Source organism: Malus domestica, chromosome 15 (genome assembly GCF_042453785.1).
Source record: "Malus domestica chromosome 15, GDT2T_hap1".
In the NCBI taxonomy this organism is placed as follows: domain Eukaryota; kingdom Viridiplantae; phylum Streptophyta; class Magnoliopsida; order Rosales; family Rosaceae; genus Malus; species Malus domestica.
The window spans coordinates 29,333,029-29,355,143 of NC_091675.1; the positions used below are offsets into that span (position 1 = coordinate 29,333,029).

The 22,115-nt window shown below is 36.2% G+C and overlaps 1 protein-coding gene across 4 annotated transcripts; it reads left to right on the forward strand.

Annotated features, from left to right (window-relative positions):
• The first annotated feature begins 630 nt into the window (after window positions 1-630).
• On the forward strand, window positions 631-7,115 carry LOC103455965 (malate dehydrogenase, glyoxysomal-like). Of its 4 annotated transcripts, none has more exons than XM_070813291.1 (10): window positions 640-1,178; window positions 1,277-1,591; window positions 1,676-1,765; window positions 1,929-2,012; window positions 2,893-2,928; window positions 3,052-3,141; window positions 3,243-3,337; window positions 3,427-3,503; window positions 5,060-5,096; window positions 6,298-7,115. In XM_070813291.1, the coding sequence occupies exons 1-8, from the start codon at window positions 879-881 to the stop codon at window positions 3,497-3,499; spliced, it is 1,083 nt and encodes a 360-aa protein (XP_070669392.1). In that variant the 5' UTR covers window positions 640-878; the 3' UTR covers window positions 3,500-3,503; window positions 5,060-5,096; window positions 6,298-7,115. The 4 variants fall into 4 exon arrangements, with proteins under 4 accessions (XP_070669391.1, XP_070669392.1, XP_070669393.1 ...); XM_070813292.1 differs by having other exon boundaries at window positions 5,080-5,096; XM_008395581.4 differs by lacking the exons at window positions 5,060-5,096; window positions 6,298-7,115 and adding an exon at window positions 3,604-3,848.
• The last annotated feature ends 15,000 nt before the right edge of the window (window positions 7,116-22,115 follow it).

The following is a 22,115-nucleotide window of genomic DNA, read 5'->3' on the forward strand; positions in this document are numbered from 1 at the left end:
ACACTCTTTTAAGATTCACCTCTAGCAACACAGTTCAATATAAGCGATTTGATCACAAGCACAAATACATTGTTCAAAATACATACTATAGAAAATGCGAAAGATCATAATTTTAAACTATATTTTATAAACCACATGATTTGGCAATTGATGATTTTTTTTATTTTTTATTTTTATTACTTTTTTTTTTAAAACTTGAAGAAGCAATTCAACGATCAGCTGCCAAATCATGTGATTTCCGGTTAAAAAAATAAAGGGTGTCCCTACCATCACCTATAAAATGGACAAGGATTGTCTGCCCTCCTTGTTCTCGTGCCCTCCCATACCCTCTTGTTTGTGTGGTCACGGTTAAGTCATATTAACATTTTATATTACTATTCATTTTTGTTTTATTATCTTTATAAAAAACAATATAAAATGTTGACATGATTTAACCGTGACCACACAAAACAGGAGGATACGAGAACAAAGAAGGAAGTCAGACAATCCTTATCCATTGTATAGGTGATGGTAGGGACACCCTTTATTTTTTTAACTTTAAATCACATGATCTGGCAGCTCATCGGTGAATTGCTTCTTCAAGTTTTTAAAAAAAGTAATAAAAAAAAAAAAATCATCAATTGCTAAATCATGTGGTTTATAAAATATAGTTTAAAATTAGAAGATGGGTGTGCTGTGAAGCGCCAGAAGTCAGAGAGTTCGGATCGGTCATATTATTGGGTTTTGGGAACTTCAACTTGGGATAAGATCAGTTTCCATATTCCACGCTTCCCAATTTCCCAGCAAAGCTTTCAGGTCATCACTCATCCTCTCCATCTCCCAAGCCTGTTCGTTTATTTATCGACGATCAGATCAATTTCCCGTCACAAGATCATACGATGCAGCGGCATCCTAGCTCAGAAGTAAACGCGAATCAACGGATTGCTAGAATCTCCGCCCATCTGGACCCTCCAAATCTCCAGATGGAGAACGCTGCCACTGTTAACCGCTTGAATTGCCGCGCCAAAGGTGGTACCGCTGGTTACAAAGTAGCCATACTCGGAGCAGCCGGCGGCATAGGCCAGCCTCTCGCCATGTTGATGAAGATGAACCCTTTGGTCTCCGTTCTCCACCTATACGACGTCGTCAACACCCCCGGCGTTACCTCCGATATCAGCCACATGGACACCGGCGCCGTCGTAAGCTCCCAAACTCAAAATTTCATGTTTGTTTTGATTCATCAATTTCAATTCACAAATTTCGAAACTTAAAAAAATTGGGTTATTGGGTTTTGTAGGTGCGCGGGTTTTTGGGACAGCAGCAGCTGGACGAAGCGCTGACCGGAATGGAACTGGTGATCATCCCGGCCGGCGTGCCTCGAAAACCCGGAATGACAAGGGACGATTTGTTTAACATCAATGCCGGAATTGTCAAGACGATCAGTGAAGCAATCGCCAGGTGCTGTCCGTACGCCATTGTTAACGTGATTAGCAACCCTGTGAACTCCACTGTTCCCATTGCTGCTGAAGTTTTAAAAAAAGCCGGTACCTTTGACCCTAAGAAACTGTTGGGAGTTACCATGCTTGATGTTGTTAGAGCCAATACTTTTGTGGTATGCATTTAGTAACTCAATTATCATGTTTTTATTGATACCCAATTGCGCATTTTGGTTACAGATTATGAAATATGATTGCAGGCAGAGGTTTTGGGACTTGATCCTAGGGATGTCGGTGTTCCCGTTGTTGGGGGTCATGCAGGGGTTACAATTTTGCCTCTTCTGTCTCAGGTAGGGACTGCTCATTTTCAGATTTTCAACTATGTGTCTGTTTAGGGATTAGGATTCATATAGCCGACCCCACTTAGTGGGAAAAGGCTTTGTTGTTGTTGTCGTCTGTTTACAGGTTGGCATAGAGTTTATTTGAATCCATTCTTGCTACTGCTTTATGCAGGTTAAGCCTCCATGTTCTTTCACCGCGAAAGAAGTTGATGATCTAACATATCGCATTCAGAATGGTGGGACTGAGGTTGTGGAGGTGAGTAACAAAATGCTAAGGTTCTTGACTGGTTGCTAGTTATTTGGTATCACATTGACACCACTCTACATTACTTCAAGTGAAGGAAATAATCATAGATTTGTCCTCTTATTTGTTATTTTTTTAATGAATAGGATTTATAGAATAATTTCGAAGAACAAGTGTTAGAAATTAGTTATACAGCTCCAACACCTGGTAGGCGGTAGTTTGGAAGAATTATAAGTTCTATACTTTGACAAAGTAACTCAGAAGGTGCTTTAAAAGGTAGGATAATTGAATGAAGTGGAGGCTGAAAAGCCATAAGGATCTTGAGAAACTGAGTGACTGTATTTGTTTGCTGTTATGGTACAGCAATAGGTGCAAATTAGGGTATGCAACGTGATATTCATTGAACAGGGTGGGATAAGGTATTTTAGCTATCACGAGCTAGCTCCTCAACGAATTACCATTTAGGACGCGAACAAATAATGCTCTGGTAAATGGATGCAGATGGTATTGAGAGTTTTGGGTATTCCCTCAGTGTGTGTAGGCATGGATTCCTGAAGTGTGTAATATGATCTTATGCAAAGGGTTAAGTAGTCTTGGAATTCTCTTTTGCTTCGTATAGAAACCTGCTTTACTCTCTCTAGGCTACTAATAAGTGTGCTCAATACTCAAATGGTCCTTTGACAAGCTACTTAGCTCTTTTGATTGTTTAGTTAAGTCCATGATGACAATAATACTATAGTTTCATCTTTTAGAAGAGTTAAGTATCTCTTTTACATGATTGGAAGTTTAATAAATCGTGCCTTGCTTCAAAACCTTTTGCAATCTCATGCTGCTATTTTATTTTGAGACTCAAGAGTGTTAGTTGACTAGGCAATTTTGACATTGTTTTCAGGCAAAAGCTGGAGCTGGTTCTGCAACATTATCAATGGTTAGTAATTTTAACAGTTCTTTCTTTGGCTTAGTTTATTTTTGGTTCACTATTTTCTTCACAAAGTCCTTGTTTCTAGCTGTTTGGATCCATGTTAATCTTACAAGTGAAAAAAAAATACAGGCATATGCTGCTGTTAAATTTGCAGATGCATGCCTCCGAGGCTTGCGAGGAGATGCTGGCGTAGTCGAATGTGCATTTGTGGCTTCTCAGGCATGTTGCTAGCATTTTATCTGATTTCGCGTGGACCGAGTGTATCTCATAAACTTGTCTCTGTTCTTTTATACCTAACAAGGAATGCATTCCTACTGTAGGTTACTGAACTTCCCTTCTTTGCATCCAAGGTACGGCTTGGCCGTACTGGAGCTGAGGAAATATACCCTCTTGGTCCCCTGAATGAGTATGAGAGGTCTGTAATTTTACCTGTTTTGAGCCCTTGCAATTGACTTGCCTTATTCCCTTCAACAAGTTTTACATTTTTCTGAGTATACAAAACAGGGCCGGCTTGGAGAAGGCAAAGAGAGAACTAGCAACAAGCATTCAGAAGGGGGTTTCTTTCGTCAGAAAATGAACAGGTGTGGTTACTACTTTACGTTGGAGATGAAACCGTTTTAGAATTTAGATGGTCCTTTGATACCCTTTCTCAACATCACGTTGACAGAAAATAAACCGTAGGTAATCAATCAATTAAATGCGAACTAAGAGGCTCTCTACAACTCCTTGATTTAGAGCATCGCAGATTCCCAATAGGTGTTTGAGTTGTGGCATATATGGTATGGTACTCGACCACGTTCCTCAAAATAAAATGTATGCAGGTAGCAATTGATCTTCTTTAAATTCACTTATATCCATCTAAGATTTAAGTGAAATGTAATGTTTGTTGTAACCCAAAGAAAAAGGAAAACGGTATTTTTCTTGTTCTTGCCTTGGGTTGAGATTTTGTTTGGATTTCGACTGTATTTTTTCAAATAAGCTTGGGCTTCAATGAGGGGGTAGCTTGCAACTGAGTTTTCCCTCCAGATCATTGTTTGGGGAAAGCGCCACTCCTCCACGCCTGCATGTTCTGTTTGAAAATGGGAAAGGGATGCATGTGTCGTGGAGGAGTGGTTCTCCTGGACAAAGGAGACCTCGGTCCAGCTCGGTCTTGTCTGGTTGTCTGGTTGTCTGGTTAAATACAAGCCTGAAGAGATGAAGAGTAGAAAATGTGAAACCAACCTCGTCCTTTTCCATTTTATTTGTATAATGACGACCTGAATCCAAGGGGCAACCTAACTTTGAACATGCTTGGACTATGAAGAGAATACAATTATCCCAAGAGTTTGGGGTGTCTCTGGACACGGGTCAATTCGCGTTGACATGATTTCGACACGGACAGATTAGGGTCAACTCAAACATGACACACTTGATTATTAAATATGTTTCTCGACAGTGGCACCATTAACACGTTTAGCAGATTATCATATAAACGGGTTAAACCTGTCATTTCACCTTTAGTTTAGATGTACTCTCGTGTTTTATGGTTAATAGGTCACATGATTATGTAAATTTGTTAAAGCTGTTAGTTTCGAAGTGTTTGTCAACCGTGTGTACGAGTCAACAGGATTACGACCCAAACGTGCTTATGGCTAATTTGAACTCGTTGATTTTAATGTGCATGATAATACTAATTATTGTTGAGTTGGAAGCATCTGTTTGATATCTTGTCACTAATGAGTTTTGTCAAGTGAATTTGAGAACACTTCTCGAATTGTGTGGGGGTAGGAGAGCCATTTGCATGAAGGGGTGTGCTATCTACACACTTCATTTTACTTCTCACACACCGTTTGATAATTTCTGTCCATTAATCTTTCTCAATTCATCCAATCCAACGGCAAAAAATTAAGGTGTGAGAAGTAAAATGGGGTGTGGATATCACACTCCTTGCAAGTTTACGATATATGTGAAAATGTGGTGGGTATCAGAATTACTCTTTGATTTAGTATCTTGAGGGGTTCATAATCATCTGAAGTCATTTTGATTTATCTGATGTGTTTGCACGATATTTCTAATATGTACAATGTGGAATACTACTAAGCATACGAGGAGATACAAAGATTTATTTTCAATTTATGCCTAATTGCTTGACTTGCAGGCCTAACACTCATTTTGCAGATGGTGTATTTAAGCAGGTACACCAATTAGACCCGGCAGTTTTTGACACGATACGGTGACATGACACGACACAAAAACGACACAAAAATAACGGGTTTCGGGTAAACATGATAACTTATCGGGTCATTATCGGGTGACCGGTTAAGAACCCGTTAATAACGGGTTCTTAACAGGTATACACGTGGGTAACACGTGGGTAACCCGTTTCGACCCGTTAAGAAAAAAATTATTTTGATAATTTTAAAGTTTAATTACTAAAAGATTTATTATAAAATATAATAGCTATATTAATATCTACAATATATTTTATATTAAATATGTAGTTTTGTATTATATTCTATATAAGTTTTAAAAAAAAGTTTTAGTCATTATTTATTTTTATTATGAGAGTTTCCTATTATCATTACTAGGATAAATTTTACTTAACATATTGTCCAAAATTAAAATAAACTAATATAGTATTTGTATAGGCAAGAACTAAGAAGACATACATACAAGTATGAAAAATGTGAAAGAATATATAAATACTCGTGATTTATCATTATTCCTCCACGAGTAGATAATGGTTACACTTACATTATCGTTTAAAATTTTAAAATCCTCCAAACCTTCATGAATAATGTTTTTTATTTGAGGGCAAAATTAATAAAATTAATAAAATTAATAATAATTATTGTAGAAGTGTAAAAAATGTAAAAAAAAATATAGAATCACTCATAGTGACAAACTTTACAACTTTCGTGAAGGGGTTAGCTTCGAAATCCAACACTATAATTCATAAACCTTAAATTTATAACCGTCGATTGTCATTTACGTTTTATTCTTCTTAATGAATTTCATTTTTTTAAATTTTCTTTTTTGAAAACATGATCATCTGGCGGATGTAAGAAGATGAACGTTTCAGATCTTTGATATCACGTTTTGATATTTATGCTTAACTGAAATATGAGTCGATGTCATATAGTTTATAGAAACTTTATAAACATCAAGTAATATTTTGACTAATCGTAAAACTTTGAATATAATATCAAAGATTCAAACCGTTCATCTATGATAATTACACCATTTTTCTATTTTGACATACCCTTTTTTGTTTTTGGCCATAAGATTAAATAAATCAATGAAAAACAAAATAGGGCTCGTTTGAAAGTATTTTTCAAATGGCTGAAAGCATTTTGATTAAAATGCTTTTTGAACTAATCCTTATTACAAATGTAGGTGAATCTTGGAAAAGCACTTTAAGTACTTTCTGGAAGATGCACATAAGTGGTGCTTCTTGCATGGAGCATTTCAGGTGATTTGGGAACCTAAAAATACTTTCACCAAAAGCGCTTTCAATAATTTTAAAAGCTCTTCCAAATAAGTCATAATTGAACATGAGTGTGTAAGACAAAACAATCCAATGTAAATGTGTGATTTCATTGAAAAATGACAAATACTTAATAGTCTAATAACATACAAATCCATGCCCATTTAGCCAAATAGAAAACAAGACAAAAGAATATTGCTATTGGGTAGTGGGATGTTCTTGTTTTGTAACATTGTTGGTTGGTGGATGCATTAAGAACATAGTAATATAGGATAACAACAATATGTCACCTGTTCAGCAATCAGAATGCATGAATGTACTTGAATCTTTAAAAAATTTTGACCCCTCGGACGGACTGATAGGGCAAAAATAGTGGCAGTGGTACATCGAAAGATTGGTTCAACAACTATGAAGATTAAGGGTCCTCTAGAAATTAATTATTAAAGTAGGAACTGCCCTTTTCTCAATTCTCAATTTTGTTACCCTACCAAACCCCTGCCGTGGAACATCCATCAAATTGTTGTCATTTTATGACAATGATCTCTTTCAATTCACCAGCTAATATCACAACATTCAAACATGCATACACTATAGATCAATCAAGTTCACCTATTGTTGGTGGGGTTGCCCAATTAATCCGGGAGATTATAGAGTGTTTAATTTCATCTTGTACGAGGATAATGAATTATTCGCTCATCAATCACTAAAATACCTTGCTTAGCTACTATTGCAATCATTTTTATTTTTTTTATACATAACTTACTCCTTATCCTTAACTTAGGATACTATTGATTTCAATGGCAATATGAAACCCTGTATAAGTTTAAAACAATATCATTTTATTGGGAGTTTGTATGTTTTCAAAATATTTGTATGAACAAAAAAAAAAAAAAAAAAAAAGAATGGATTCATAACAATTTTTTATGTATGCCTAGATACAGTTTTTAGTGAAATAAAATTCTTATGCCAAACCAATTCATGGTATTAAAGCATAACCCTAAAATATTCAAAATATTCAAAATATTACATTTTCCTTTTCATTTTTTAAGACAAGAAACTGTCAACGAAGATTAGATGAACCCTAGAGAGCAAGATTATCAGAGAGAGAGAAGCTGATTGCATAGAAGAGAAATCGAGAGTTTTCTTAGAAAAGAAGAATTGAAACTGTAGTGTCATTAAGAAAGAATGAATTGTACACTTTACAATATTAGTGCAAAACCTAACTATGATGGCTTACAACAGCTTATAACTGCCCATCTAATTAATTGACACTTGTCAATAGCACAACCATTGAACCTATACTCTTAATATTCCCCTTCAAACTAGGTAGTAGAGAATTGAATCATAATATTGGAGCAATGTGTCTGAAACAATGGAGCAGAGAGTCATTTTGTCAGGATATTAGCAAACTATTCATTGAGGAAACAAACTAAACTTGCAGTAATCTTTTAGCCACTATTCCCCTCACAAAATGAACATCAATCTCAATATGTTTTTTTTTTATAATCTTTATGTATACCTGGATTACAAGTAAGTGCTGTAGCTAAGAGATTATCACATAACAAACTTGGAGGCACAAAAAATGGAACCTACAAAAAAGTGAGCAGATGTTTAATCCAATTAAGTTCAGCATCAATGGTAGACAAAGCTCTATACTCTACTTCAACAGAGGATCTGGAAACAGTTTATAGTTTCTTAGAGGACCAAGAAATAAGATTGGAACCCAGAAACAAAAACATTGCAGTAGTAGATCTTCTATCATTGGGATCACTTGCCAGTCAACATCATTGAAAGCCCTGATGTTTAAATCCCCTTTAAGATAGTGTACTACACAGCCTTTTGTTACTCTGAGATGTGACAACCCGTCTCTAATTTTACGATTTTATTAATTTTAAAAGAGTGAATTGACGAAAATACCTTTATAAGCGACGATGTTGACTTTTGTTGCCAGCGTGTTGTGAGACATATGAAACATTCTTTTAGTGTGTCCTTGTAGTGCTCGGCACTACGAATGCGTGGGTGCAAGAGGAATTGAATTTGGAGTTACGACGAAGATTTTATGGACTTACGAAGTTTAAGGGCATTTTGGTAAATTCATTATTATAGATAAACACCCTTCGTTATTTTATTAATTTTTCTGTGTAGATTTTCTGCATGGTGGAACCCACCCACGTGGGTCTCCTATCCCTACTATCCCTGTGCCATCTTTTCTCCTATACTCTCTCGATTTTCCCTCACCCGTCTCCCTTTCTCTCAGCTCCTTCTCACCTCTCTCTTTCTACAAGTGCAGAAAGCCACCCACACCGTACCACTTTCACTAGAACGACAAGCATCACCGCACCACCTTGTCATATTTGGCGAGATCCACCAAACCAACACTTGAACTCTCTTTCTTTCTTTATTTCTTTCTTTCTTTCTTTCTTTCTCTCTCTCTCTCCCCCTCTCGTTAGTTTCTCTCGCATGGACTCTCCCTGCTCACAGCAAGGATGCCAACCTCTATTCGAATCCGAGAAGATTTCAGCTAGGAAATTTACGTTTCTGACTAAGGTAAACCCAAAAATTAAGGTCAATCATCTTAGATAACTGATTTGTTTGCGATTCTTGACTTATTTGAGAGAAATGCCAAAGTTTTGGTGTAGAACAATTTAGGGACGGCTGAGGAAACCAAAGGTACATTTTGGTTCCTTGTTCTTCGAGCTTCGATTTGATATATTGGAAAACTAGGTTTGGTGAAGAATTTGGGTGGTTGTAGCAGGGATTTATTCGGCGGTTGCAGCAGCAACCGGTCGGAGAAGGAAGAAAAAAGAAAAGTAAAAGAAAAAAGGTTCTTTAGGCCCAAACCTAGTCCAAAATCTTGGCCAAATCTTTAGCCCAATCGGCCTAAACCCTTGGGTCGATGTTCCAGCCCAGCCTGGTTTCAAATTGGGCTCAGAATATTCTGGGAATATTCACGTTGACTTTTTTCGAAATTTTCTCGGAAACCCTCCTAGGCTAATTTCGACATTCTGAGTCTGTTTTTTTTTACATCCATTTGAAGTTTTAACATAGTGACAATCCCGACGTCTCGGTTGACCATTGACTTTTTAGTTGACTTTTTGTAAAATTTGCCGAGGACCCTCTTTAGCGTATTTTAACATCCTGATTCCAAATCCATGCTTCGTTTTCTTAAATTTGATCATTTAAGTTGAGTTTTACTAATGGGTTCCAATATTATGCTTAGGTGCAATTACTATCAGAGACTCTGACTTCCTAGCTCGAACAGATGTGACTTCACAAGTAACTGTGAGTGGGTCTTTACTTTTATATAGCATATATATAATTGTTAGTTTCCATTTATACATTTCATAAAGAGTTTTCTACAATACGCCTAGATTAGCGTGACGTTTATAAGACTTAGCACATGGATAGAAATTATGAAGTTATGCTATGTCATGGGATGCACAGTTATGCGTATTATTATTGATGTCGTAATTATATTTACGGCTATGAATGATATTATGTGGACTAGAATTATCGAATAACTGTGGCATGACTATATTTACCAGGGCCAATCTTACACATGTATGTGCACATGGCACTGTATGCTCACTTTGAATCCATTGCAGGTGCTAGTCCTGTCCTAGATTGCTATAGGCAATTAGGACTCGTATGTGCTACGCATAGCTCCAGTCTTTATGTGATTGTAGTACTGGAACGTATATCATTGGTACACCCAGTCCTGTTCATGTCAGAATATCTCTGCATGAACTTGTGTGTCAGCATGTGTCGATGAGCACTCAATATGATATGTTTGCTTATGCAAGATTATGTGCTTACAGATGTCATGTATTTATTTACGAATTTTGTGACGTATTGTATTCTTGAGATATTGTAGGCTATGGTAAGCATTGTCATACTATAAGTAGTATGTATATTTTGGAAGATATACTTGTTTTACGACGAGAGGTTATAATGTTTTAAAAAAAGGTTTTTATAAAACTTTATTTTTAGGCTCACTCACCCTTGTTTTTCACCCATCCAGGTTTTAGTAGTTGAGTGTACATATTGACGAGGACTTTTGGCAAATCTTGGTATTGGAGATTATTTTCGATGGTATAATTCTCATCATACTTTACTATACTTTACTAATGCTCTGATATCACGTGTGAAATGGGTTCAATCCCGCTCACATGCGTACTCTTATATTTAGGCACTTTTAGGTTTAAATTTATTCACATTTTCCACATCACTACACTTTATGGCTTTGTCAACCTCCAGGTGTCGGCCAACACATCCCGATTCGGAGTCCAAGTGGACATTCCAGGTCAGGGTGTGTCAATTTGGTATCAGAGCATAAGTTTAGGAAGTATTGCGTTAATCACGTGCGTGATGTAAGCATTCTTGGTTCCTTAACCTAAATGTCGAATCTTGCCACCTCGTCAAGCACGAAAAAAGTGTTAGTTTTCCTTAAGCTTTGGACATTTTAGATGACATATCGATGTTCTAGATGAACATTTTGGCAACCACCTCTAGACTATAAACAAAGAACCTTTCGGCCAAGGAAAATCCTAATTTGGAGATGAGTTTGTTGCCTTGAAGCAGGGCTATTGTGTCGGTAATTGTGTACCACTGATGACTTCGCTCATCAATTCCACTATTATTATCTCATCATCTTTACCAACCCTTTCGAGTTAGGAAATCACAAATAGTTTTGATTCCTTGGCAGTACCCGTTAGTATACCATATATCAGAATTCTTACGGAGTTTTAGTTTTCGTCGAAATTTTCAGAAATGTCCTGAATGACAATGTGGTGCTAAATGGGTAACACTTGATGTAAGAACATTTGGAGGACAGTCACTTTTGGTCCCTAATAGCACTAATCTTCTTAAATGTACTAGTTATCATTTCGGATATTCAGGAGGAAGATCGATTTCTGTTTAGTTCGTTCTAAAGTAGATTATTACCAAATTCCAGATTTTCGGCCTTAAGATATTCCAACCAATACTAGTCTCTAGAATTTTTTTTGGTGATGTACTCATCATTTCGACGAACATAGGCACATGTGTACGAGTTGTTATACCTACGATCAGTAGAAATCTCCGAAGTAGTAAGTATTTTCCCTAGAATTAATGAAACCACCTCACTGGACTAGTTATTTACCAATCGTTCGAAACCATCCACCCGAGTGGGCTTTAACCTATAATTAGCCTAAGGTGGCACTACTAATTGACCATATTATCCGATATTTAGGAATTGTCAACCAGTATTTAGGTAGTATGATTTCTGATACCTGACACATGCTAGTATTTGGGAGTGATACCTTTATGCTAGAACGCCGATTCACAATTTCAGGGTAACGAACAATATCAAAAGTATCATAGATGCGTTAGTTAGTGACGCGATTGTTAGATTGATTAACAATGACTACCTGAGCCGAAGAAACTAAATCTTGGAAACTTAAGAGCAAGCTGTGTAGGAGGACCGTAAACTTGCAGTTGTGTTAACCATTTTACCTATCTAGGTAACCAGAACATTCTTGACCAGTCACCCTTCTGATCACCTCCACAGACAAACTTTAGAATTGAAGAACGAGTTGAAATCGCGCTGTAAAGGTGAATTGAGTATCGAGAAAGCCATGAAGACTTATTAGCACGTGTCGTAGAGAAAGGAAGTAGTATTGTATGTTTCGAGTACGTATACCTTTGGTGTCAATTCTCAAATTTTACTTGGGATATCACCAAATGGTGAAGTGAAATACACTATTGATCCACTTTCTCGTACTACACCAATTTTCCTTGTGTCTTTTCAAACAACTCCTACATCGTTGAGAGAACTTAGTTACGAAAGCTTACAGATTAGGAATTTATGCAACCAAACACCTTATCTAGGGAACCTCGAACCTATTCATGAAGGCGAAAGACCGAACCTTTGGATAGTACCTAGATTTTAGCAACTCAATTGTGTGACGATTAAAACTGTTAACCCATACTTCGAATTGATGGTCTACCCGACCAACTTTTGAAACTCGAGTTTTCTTCCGTAGCTTGTCGAATTCGTAATGGTCTTACTGATGACTTTCCCACCTACTTCAGCAACAAGATCAAATTTTCTAAACACCGATAGTCAACTTTATACCAAATTTATCAACTGTTAACTTTGATTAAATTGGTACTTCTCTTGGGAGTCGTGATCTCAGTAGACAATATTCTTTTCTTTTTTCTTAAAAGGTTGTAGCAGAAGAAAGTTGAAATCCTTACTAAGTGTTATGAAATTCAAGATATCTTTGGTCTTGTCGATTTTATTGACAATTTGTTAGCGATTTTTCGACTCTAGTGTCTTTCCTCACTTACGACCGAGGAAAGTTAATTTAGTTTGGGATGTTGGATATGAATAAAGTTTCTGACAACCGAAGTGTTGTCTCACCTTACCTTTGTTTTACACCTTTCAATGACATTGATCATTTCAAAATCCACGACGACGTTTTCTTTGGATGTTTTGGTTTTGTAGATGCCACATGACGAAGTGTCGCTTATTTTTCCAACGGTTAGAACCGTTCGAAATGAACCATCTTATTTATGACCTAGAGTCAACAATTATCATCTTTACTTGAAAAATGGATGACACTTCTTTGTGAAGAAACGTGCCCAAAATCTTTATTAACCTTAGACCTTTCAAATATATCTTCTTTTGAGAAGAGCTAAATTTTTTACAACGACGATGGAGATACCAAATCAACGCCTACGATTGCACCATCGTGTATCACCCCAGTTGTGCAAATGTAGTTACTGAACAGATTTAGCTTGTCCTATTCCATTTCAGTTGGAATTCATGAGTATTGATATGGCATTAACTACAAACCATAAAGAAATCATTCGAATGGTTGTAATCACTTCCTGTATCCAAATGGAGATGGGGAAATACCACCATAAGGTTTTGGTACGAGGCATCTCATACAAGAGAAGAATATGAAAATGTTCGATGATTACTGACCGACTCGACAAGTCAACTCACTTTCTGTTGGTCCAGAGGGACTACATTTTAGATCTCTTGATAAAGTTGCTCATTCTTGAATTTATCAAATTTTTTGGCATTTCGATCAGCATCTACTCTGATTGTGATTCCATATTCACCTATTTGTGCCAGAAGGCATTCCAGTTAACCTTGGGTACACGTCTACCCTACTGCACTTCGTATGGTTTCTGGGGCAAACAAATCGTCTAGAAAAATCACTCGGACGTTGAAATTTTAGTTGCGACCATTAATTCCTCAATCACCTAATAAATACTCTGCTAAGCGAATCTTTACCATTGGTGTTTGAATTTTTCAGAAGTTATCGTTATAGCAAGATGTTATACATTTAATCTAGTTACTTGGTACTCTAGATTCGATGAACTTATTTTGACCCTCATATTCTTGAGTGTTCTTTTAGCCTTCTTGATATAGTTTTTTTGCTAAACTCGAGTGGAAATTCATAATGAATCTACTTGCTTTGGTATATGTGAATTACAATGTTCGGATGCATAGTGTGCATGACACTATTGTATCTCACTGTGATGCGTGTTTCACTTACAAGCCTTGGGAAATCTTCTTGAAGGCTATAAGTACAAAGTTGTTGTCCGATACCACACTTCACCTTTGGACTAACAGTCAGTCGGAACGAATTACCCATAATTTCGTGGACATGTTGTGTTTATTCGTTCTATAGTTTTAGCCTGATTGTAATAGACACTTATCTCTATTAGAGTTGTGTGTAACTATGATTACTATTTCAATTTTTGATATGGCACCATTTGAGATGTTGTATAGAGATTTCACTCACAGTACATGTTTGACAGATAAATATTACGAACAGGTATTCGAATGATCGAGATTACAATTTAAGAAATTGTGTGCTAATTGCGTTGTTGCCTTTGAGGCGCTAGTCAGATGATTTATGTGTATTTTCCAGTGTGGGGCAAGATGGTAATATTGCACCCTGGGGAATTATCTGCTTACTTATCGTGACAACAGTGAGTTGTTGGTATTGCGGGTTGTAGACCGTAATATTGATAACTTATTTGTTGGATTCGTTAAGCAAGTGGACAATTAGGCCGTTTACATTAGTTTATTTATTTTTTGTTTGGGCTTGGCCCAAAGATACTACACACTTATTCTTGGAGTACGATACACTACGAGTGCATATGTGAAATCTTTCTATGCTTGGTTTTGACTTCAGTACTATTATTTTAACTTCATTTAATTATATACGTATTTTGACAATATGTTACTATATATCTATTTTTGACTTTATGTTTTAAGAAATGATTTTAAATTTTAGTATTGTATTGAAGGAGAATGAAACTATGAGTTTGGAGGCATGAAAGATGAATCATTGTAATCCGATCGCGATGGAATGGCAACCGCTCTACCTTGATTTCTTCTTTATATATATTTCTTTTTATCTTTGAGTGTTTTATGTATAACAACTTATTTCAAATTTCGGGGATGAAATTTTTTTAAAGGTGGGTAGATTGTGACAACCCGTCTCTAATTTTACGATTTTATTAATTTTAAGAGAGTGAATTGACGAAAATACCCTTATAGGTGTAGATGTTGACTTTTGTTGACCAGCGTGTTATGAGACATATGAAACATTCCTTTAGTGTATCCTCATAGTGCTCATTACTATGAACACGTGGGCACATGTGGAATTGAATTTGGAGATATTACGAAGATTTTATGGACTTACGAAGTTCAAAGGCATTTTGCTAAATTCATTATTCTGGATAAACACCCTTCATTATTTTATTAATTTTTTTGTGTAGATTTTCTGCATGGTGGAACCCACCCACGTAGGTCTCCTATCCCTACTGTCCCCGTGTCATCTTTTCTCCCATACTCTCTTGATTTTCCCTCACTCGTTTCCCTCTCTTTCTCTCTCTGCTTCGTCTCACCTCTCTCTTTCTACAAGTGTAGAAAGCCACCCACATCGTACCACCCTCGCTGGAACGGCAAGCATCGCCACACCACCTCATCATCTCTGACGAGATCCACCAAACCAACGCCCAAACTCTCTTTCTCTCCCTCTCGTTAGTTTCTCTCGCATGGACTCTTCCCGTTCATGGCTAGGATGTCGAGCTCCATTCGAATATGAGAGGATTCCAATAAGGACTTGGCGTTTTCGACTAAGGTAAACCCAAAAATTAACGTCAATCATCTTAGATAGTTGATTTGTTTGTGATTCTTGACGTATTTGAGAGAAATGCCAAAGTTTTGGTGCAGAACAATTTAGGGGAAACTCTCCCCCTATTTTTTGATGGCTTACAAGCCCTTTTTTCGGCCAACTCCAGCCACGGCTGAGGAAACGAAAGGTATATTTGCTTATGTGTCGATGAGCACTTGATATGATATGTTTGCTTATGTGAGATTATGTGATTACAAAAGTCATGTATTTATTAACGAATTTTGTGTCGTATTGTATTCTTGAGATATTGCAGGCTATGATAAGTATTGTCATACTATACGTAGTATGTATATTTTGAAAGCTATACTTGTTTTATGGTGAGGGGTTATAATGTTTTTAGAAAAGGATTTTATAAAACTTTATTTTTAGGCCCACTCACCCTTGTTTTTCGCCCCTTTAGGTTTTAATAGTTGAGCTTATATATCGACGAGGACTCTTGGCAAATTTTGGTATTGGAGATTACCTTCGATGATATAATCATCATCCTACTTTACTGTACTTTACTTATACCTTGACATCACGTGCGAAATGGGTTCATTCCCACTCACATGCGCACTCTTATATTTAGGCACTTTTAGGTTTAAATTTATTCACATTTTTCACATCACTACACTTATGACTTTGTCACCCTCCGAGTGTCAGCCATCAAAGCTCGATTCAGAGTCCAAGTGGACATTTCGGGTCGGGGTGTGTCATGAGATACCTGAGGATCCTTTTTATTGCTACAAAATGAGAATACATAAGTCACTACGTAAACTAACAAACCCGATGCATTGTAAATGTAATATCAGGCCTGATGAATGTAAGATTTTGAAGGCCTCCTACCAAGCGTATGTATAATGCTGGATTGTTAATCATCCTTTAACAATCGGTTATATGGTAAACATGATGTGGTACAAGGTTTAGGCAAAAACATCAAAGACTTGGTAAGTAACTCAGTAACATACTTACCCTGAGAAAGAAAAATGCCATCCTTTTTGTGAACAATTTGGATCCCCAAGAAATAAAGTAAAGATCCCAAATCCTTAATATCAACTTCCTTTGTAAGAGCAGTGATAACATCAGTAATAACAGCAGTAGCACTTCCAGTTATTGGACTAAAGGTTTCACCATAATCAAATCCTTTTTTCTTGATTAAGCCCTTTAACAACTAACCTAGCGTTACACCTCCTAAGACCATCTCCAACCCTTGGGGATAAAGCTTAACAATTTAGCCCAGAAAATTTTAAGCCATATCCCAGAAACTGTTTTTCTCCTCCAACCCTTATGGCTTAAAATTTTAGCCCTAAATTATCAAATAATGATTTTAATCTAATTTTTTATTTTTGGTAACTTTTTTGAAAATAAAATAAATGTAAATGATCCTAATTTATTTTTATGAACATTTTAATCTAAAAATATTTAAATTCTGATAAGTATTAAAAATCATATAAATGCATAAGTATTTATAAAGTTTTAAGTTAAATTTGATTTAAATAATTTTCTTAAATTATTTTAGACGTTAGATTTAATTTTGGGCCGTCAAATCTTTTTTTTACCATTAGATTTGATCTCATTTGATCATAGCCGTTAAATTATAAGTAACAAACAAAAAAAGGTTTGAAATATGACAGTTTGGTGGGTCCAAAATAATTTAAGCAAGGCTTAAATCCTACAGGGAATTTAGTTCAGAGATATGTTTTCTCTTCGGGGCTTATTTTAGCCCAATGGTTGAGATGGTTTAGGGGATTTTAAAGCTTATATTTTAAGCTTTATCCCATGGGTTGGAGATGGTCTAATGGTACCATCTGCCTTCATTTTTATCGTAAAAACCCACTTATGGCCAACTAAATTCTTTTTTGGAGGATGGGGAACCAAAGACCAAGTTCCTTAAGAATATAAGGCTGACAATTCCTCTTGCATAGTAGTAGCCCAAACTAGAGATTTCAAAGCTAACTTATAGATTCCAGGCTAAACCTTGGTGAAATCAACACACCAATTTTCATGTATGGCATATATTAAGGCAACTTGTAAACTCTTAGGATGGAATTCAAGTACCACATGGATATGAGAAGAGGAAGACTGAGTTGTAGAAGTAGTAATGGATTAGTCTTCTGTTGCACAGTTATGACTAGGTGTAGTAGATTGATAGGAGCATATTTATGCGACTTAGTTAGCTTGTTCTTGTGCATTTATGTTGTTATTTCTTAGTCAATTATGTATTTCAAGCTATTTTCATGTGTTTGTAGGTTCAAATAACAAAGTTAGCAACAAAGTGCTATTTGGAGCATTTTTGGGCCAAGATTGGATAGTGCAAGCATGGAGACATGAGGATGGACGTTTTTGAAGATTTGAAGGCTAGAAATCAGCATGTGTGTGTGCAAATGTGTTGACCTACAACTCCAAACATCCATCCACTACACCCATTACATCTACTCATTACCAAACATCCATCCACTACACCCATTACATCCACTCATTACCAAACACTCATCCACTACACCCATTACATCCACTCATTACCAAACACTCATCCACTACACCCATTACATCCACTCATTACCAAACATCCATCCACTACACCCATTACATCCACTCATTACCAAACATCCATCAACTACACCCATTACATCCACTCATTACTAAACACTCACCCACTACACCCATTACATCCACTCATTACCACAACATACACCACTACCATCTTAATTAGATGGTGGTCCTCTCCCTAGCCTATAAATACATCCACCCGTCACCATAACAAAGGGGGGAGAAAAAGATCCATCAAAAGACACTACATTCACATCTCACAACTCCATACACTTACACTTTCATTCCTTGGCCGAGAGAACACAATCCACCCATCCACCCTTCATCATAACTCACCTATATCCATCCACCACCATAATTTACCACTCATCCATCAAACCACACCTTGTTCCGCAACAAAGAGAAGAAGGAGGACCCTTAGACGTGTTTTCCATTCAAGTTGGATTGTTGGAGCGTTTTTAGGTGTTTTCATTCTTTTGTTTTCAATGTCTAAATTTGTTTATCTTTGCTTTGTGAGTATGAGGAACTAAAACCCCCTTAGCTAGGGGGGAATTCGAAACCATGTTCATGCTTGCAATATGATTTGATTACCTTCAGTTGTGATTTCATAAGTTGTGAATTCAATTTGTTTAACTGCTTGATTGATAACTTATTCCTGTATGTTTATTAAGAGTGCACACTTAGTTTGCATGCATGAATATGATGCTAGAGTATAAGGGAGTTTCACCTAATAGTTACAAACTTATATTCACAAGTAGTGGAGGTCGCTTATAAACGATCGCGTTAAATAAATTATTGGCAGGAGTTTCATGCTCATCATAGTAACGAATGCCTCGTCAATACTTATAGTTTTCATAATGTTTAATGATCTTTGATTGTATCTTTATTATGCTGTTCACGTAAAGAACTTTTGAAGAATGCTTGAATTGTTGTATGCGCTTTCCCATCCAATTCAATAACTTAAGGAGAACTTGCAGGTTAATTTAAGCGGACTTAATTAACCTGGGGTGTTGAGTTTCATGATTGATCGAAAGAACAACTAAAAATTGGTTTATGTGCAAGTATGTCATGTGTGGAGAAGAACCTCCTAGCTAGCCTTCCATCCATTCAATTTACTCAAATTCGTGCAGATTTCATTAGTTCTTTAATTTACTTATGTTGTTTTCAAATTCGTCAAAACCAAAACCCCCTTTACTTTAAAGTGTTTTATTAGTCAAAATCTGTTTTGATTTGTGTTTTTAGGTGTCCCAAAAGTGTGTTAGAGTCCAAATCTGCCTAGTTTGTGTTTTAGGCAGATTTGAGCGTTTTTAGCTTGTTTTGAGTCCTTTGACTTTGTTTTAAGTTCTTTGAGTCTAGTTTAGTGTTTTTAACTTTGTTTATATGTTTTTAAGTCAGTTTAGAGGTTTTAGCGAGCCCTTCTAATCCCCGGTTTAGAACGATCCCTACTTTCATTTATACTACAATTTGACAACAAGAGGGTTTAATTTGTGTGTTAAGTTAATTTTCGCATCATAGATGACATAGGCACATATACAAGACTAGACATAAAAGGTGTATGAGGCATAGACTGAATAAATGTAGGAGTAATTGAAGTGATTTCATTGGACTAAGGTACAACCAGAACATTATTATGATTTGGTACTGGTATCAAAGGTTGGACATATGGAAATATAGTATGAGAGACATTATGAGACACTTGGTATGGAAACTCAGACTCATTAAAGAGTACATGCCTAGATACGTGTACTCTCTTTTTGGACACCTTATAACAAATGTAGACTTTGAACTTAGAAGCGTATCTAGAAATAAACATTTTGTGGTTCTTGGTTGCAATTTGGTACTACTGTATGGCCTCAGTAATGGAAAACATGAACACCCAAATATCCTAAGGTGATTAATCTCAGGAGCAGATTTAAACAATACCTCAAATGGAGATTTATGATCCAATGTAAAAGTAGACATTCTGTTAATAGGATAAACATATGCTTGGCAAGCAAAAGACCAAAAGAAGAAGGCAATGATGTTGCTTGTAAAAGTGTAATAATGATTTCAATGAAGTGTATGTGCTTTCCTTAGCCCATTTTGTTATGGTGTATAGGGACATGACGTATGATGGATAATTCTCCAATCCAACATATATGATTTGAAAGATTTTCCTATATATTCACCCTCCATCACTTTGTAAAATCTTAATTGACACATTAAACTGATTCAAAATGAATATGTAGAATGGGACAAAAGTGGAACAAACTTCACCTTCATTGCATAGTGAAAAAATCCAACAATATCTAGTACACTCATCAATGAAGATTACATCGTATTTAAATCATTCAGTTGAAACATAAGGAGCTCGGGCCCACATGTCAGTATGAACAACCTCAAATGGACATATAGACGTAGACACATCATTATTGAAATGAAGTTTGGTAAACTTGCCTTCTAGACATCTATGACACAATATAGGTATATTATTATAAACAAGTACATTGGACTTTCTTAATATGTGAGAGATTATGGGACTAAAGGGTGACCTAGTCTGCTATGCCAAACACTTGATATAACTTGTTGTCCAAGATAGGCAACACCAATCACTATCTTCCTCTTTGAACCAGAATGGGTTGATGAAGGTATGTGGTATAATCCATCTTTTGAATAAAATCCTCCTTGTGGTTTTGTCTTCAAGCGAAAAGAAAAAAAAAAGATTAACCAATAGTTATTATGAAGACAAATTTTATGAACTAAGAAGCAAATTTTGAGGCGATTTTGGTACACATAATATTGAATTTAATTTCAAAGGCTGCTATGAAGTATTTAATAATGGATGAACCAATATGTGATATTGATAAACTTTCACCATTAGCCTGTTGAATAGTCTCCTTTAATGGATATGGAGTGGCAAAAGACAAGTTGTTTAGATCAATATGATTATTCTGAGATTTGCAAGAACCTCTAGCTTTTGAATTAAACCCATTTGTATTAGTTACTAAAGCAGTAAGCATTGGAGTACTGAAAACAGTATCAATCATCAAACATACCTCAACAGCAGACAAATTGTCCTAACTTAATTCCTTACAAATAAACAGTGATCATTATCCTTCTTGATTGTTTGCAATTCAGATTTCATCTAGAAAATACTGGTTCGAGTGTCTCTGGAGAATTGCTCCTTAAGTCGATTCCATAGATTTTGAGAACTGGTGCTTTCGATAGCACATGGGAGAGCAACAGGAGATAAAATTGCAGTAGTCAATTGCATTAGAGCCTTATTATGCATCTTTCAAATATTGAAATCATCAGATTCAAATTGCATAGAAGAGCATTCAAAATTAACCTCTGAATCACGAGAATTAGTGTCAAGAAACTGTGCAGGACATGGAGAAGAACCATATACAAATCTAATGATGCCTTGGTCTTCAAGTAACAATTACATCTGGAAATGCCAAGGCAAATAATTTGAATTATCAAGTTTCAGAGTAACAGAAGTCGAAATTGATGAAATCAAGGACGTAATTGGAGATAGCAAGATCTACAATTGAGATGTCGTCACCATTGCAGTAGATACGAATCAAAAGTCTTAAATACAATGACTAAGGAGTTTTATCAAACATCTTGCGTGTGTAGTATCACACACGTAGAATCACAGAAAGATGGGAGAATGAAACCCTAGAATTGGAGATTGAGATAACAGAAGATCAATAAATGATGAGGAAAAGAACAGCAAGGAAGCAAAAGCGAGAATCCAAGATCGATATCCGTCAAGCGTATAGCTTTTCCAGTGAAGAAACCATGTGGACCAAGATAAGATGAATCAAGATTATCAAACTGAGAGAGAAGATGATTACTGAAAAGAGAGATTGAGAGTTCTTTTAGAGAAAAAGGAAAGGAAACTGTATTATCATTAAGAGCATTTCCACCGGAGGTGGAATAGCCCAGTACTTAGTAAAAAAACCAGGTTAGGACTCTGTCAACCCACTCCAGCCCACAAAGTTACCTGGCAA

What these genes read in the sequence shown, in the direction of transcription:
- LOC103455965 (XM_070813290.1), top strand. Translation starts at nt 879, where the DNA reads ATGCAGCGGCATCCTAGCTCAGAAGTAAACGCGAATCAACGGATTGCT. An exon ending in TTAGAGCCAATACTTTTGTG is followed by an intron (nt 1,592 to 1,675) that starts GTATGCATTTAG and finishes ATATGATTGCAG; the next exon opens with GCAGAGGTTTTGGGACTTGA. An exon ending in GTTCTGCAACATTATCAATG is followed by an intron (nt 2,929 to 3,051) that starts GTTAGTAATTTT and finishes AAAAAAATACAG; the next exon opens with GCATATGCTGCTGTTAAATT.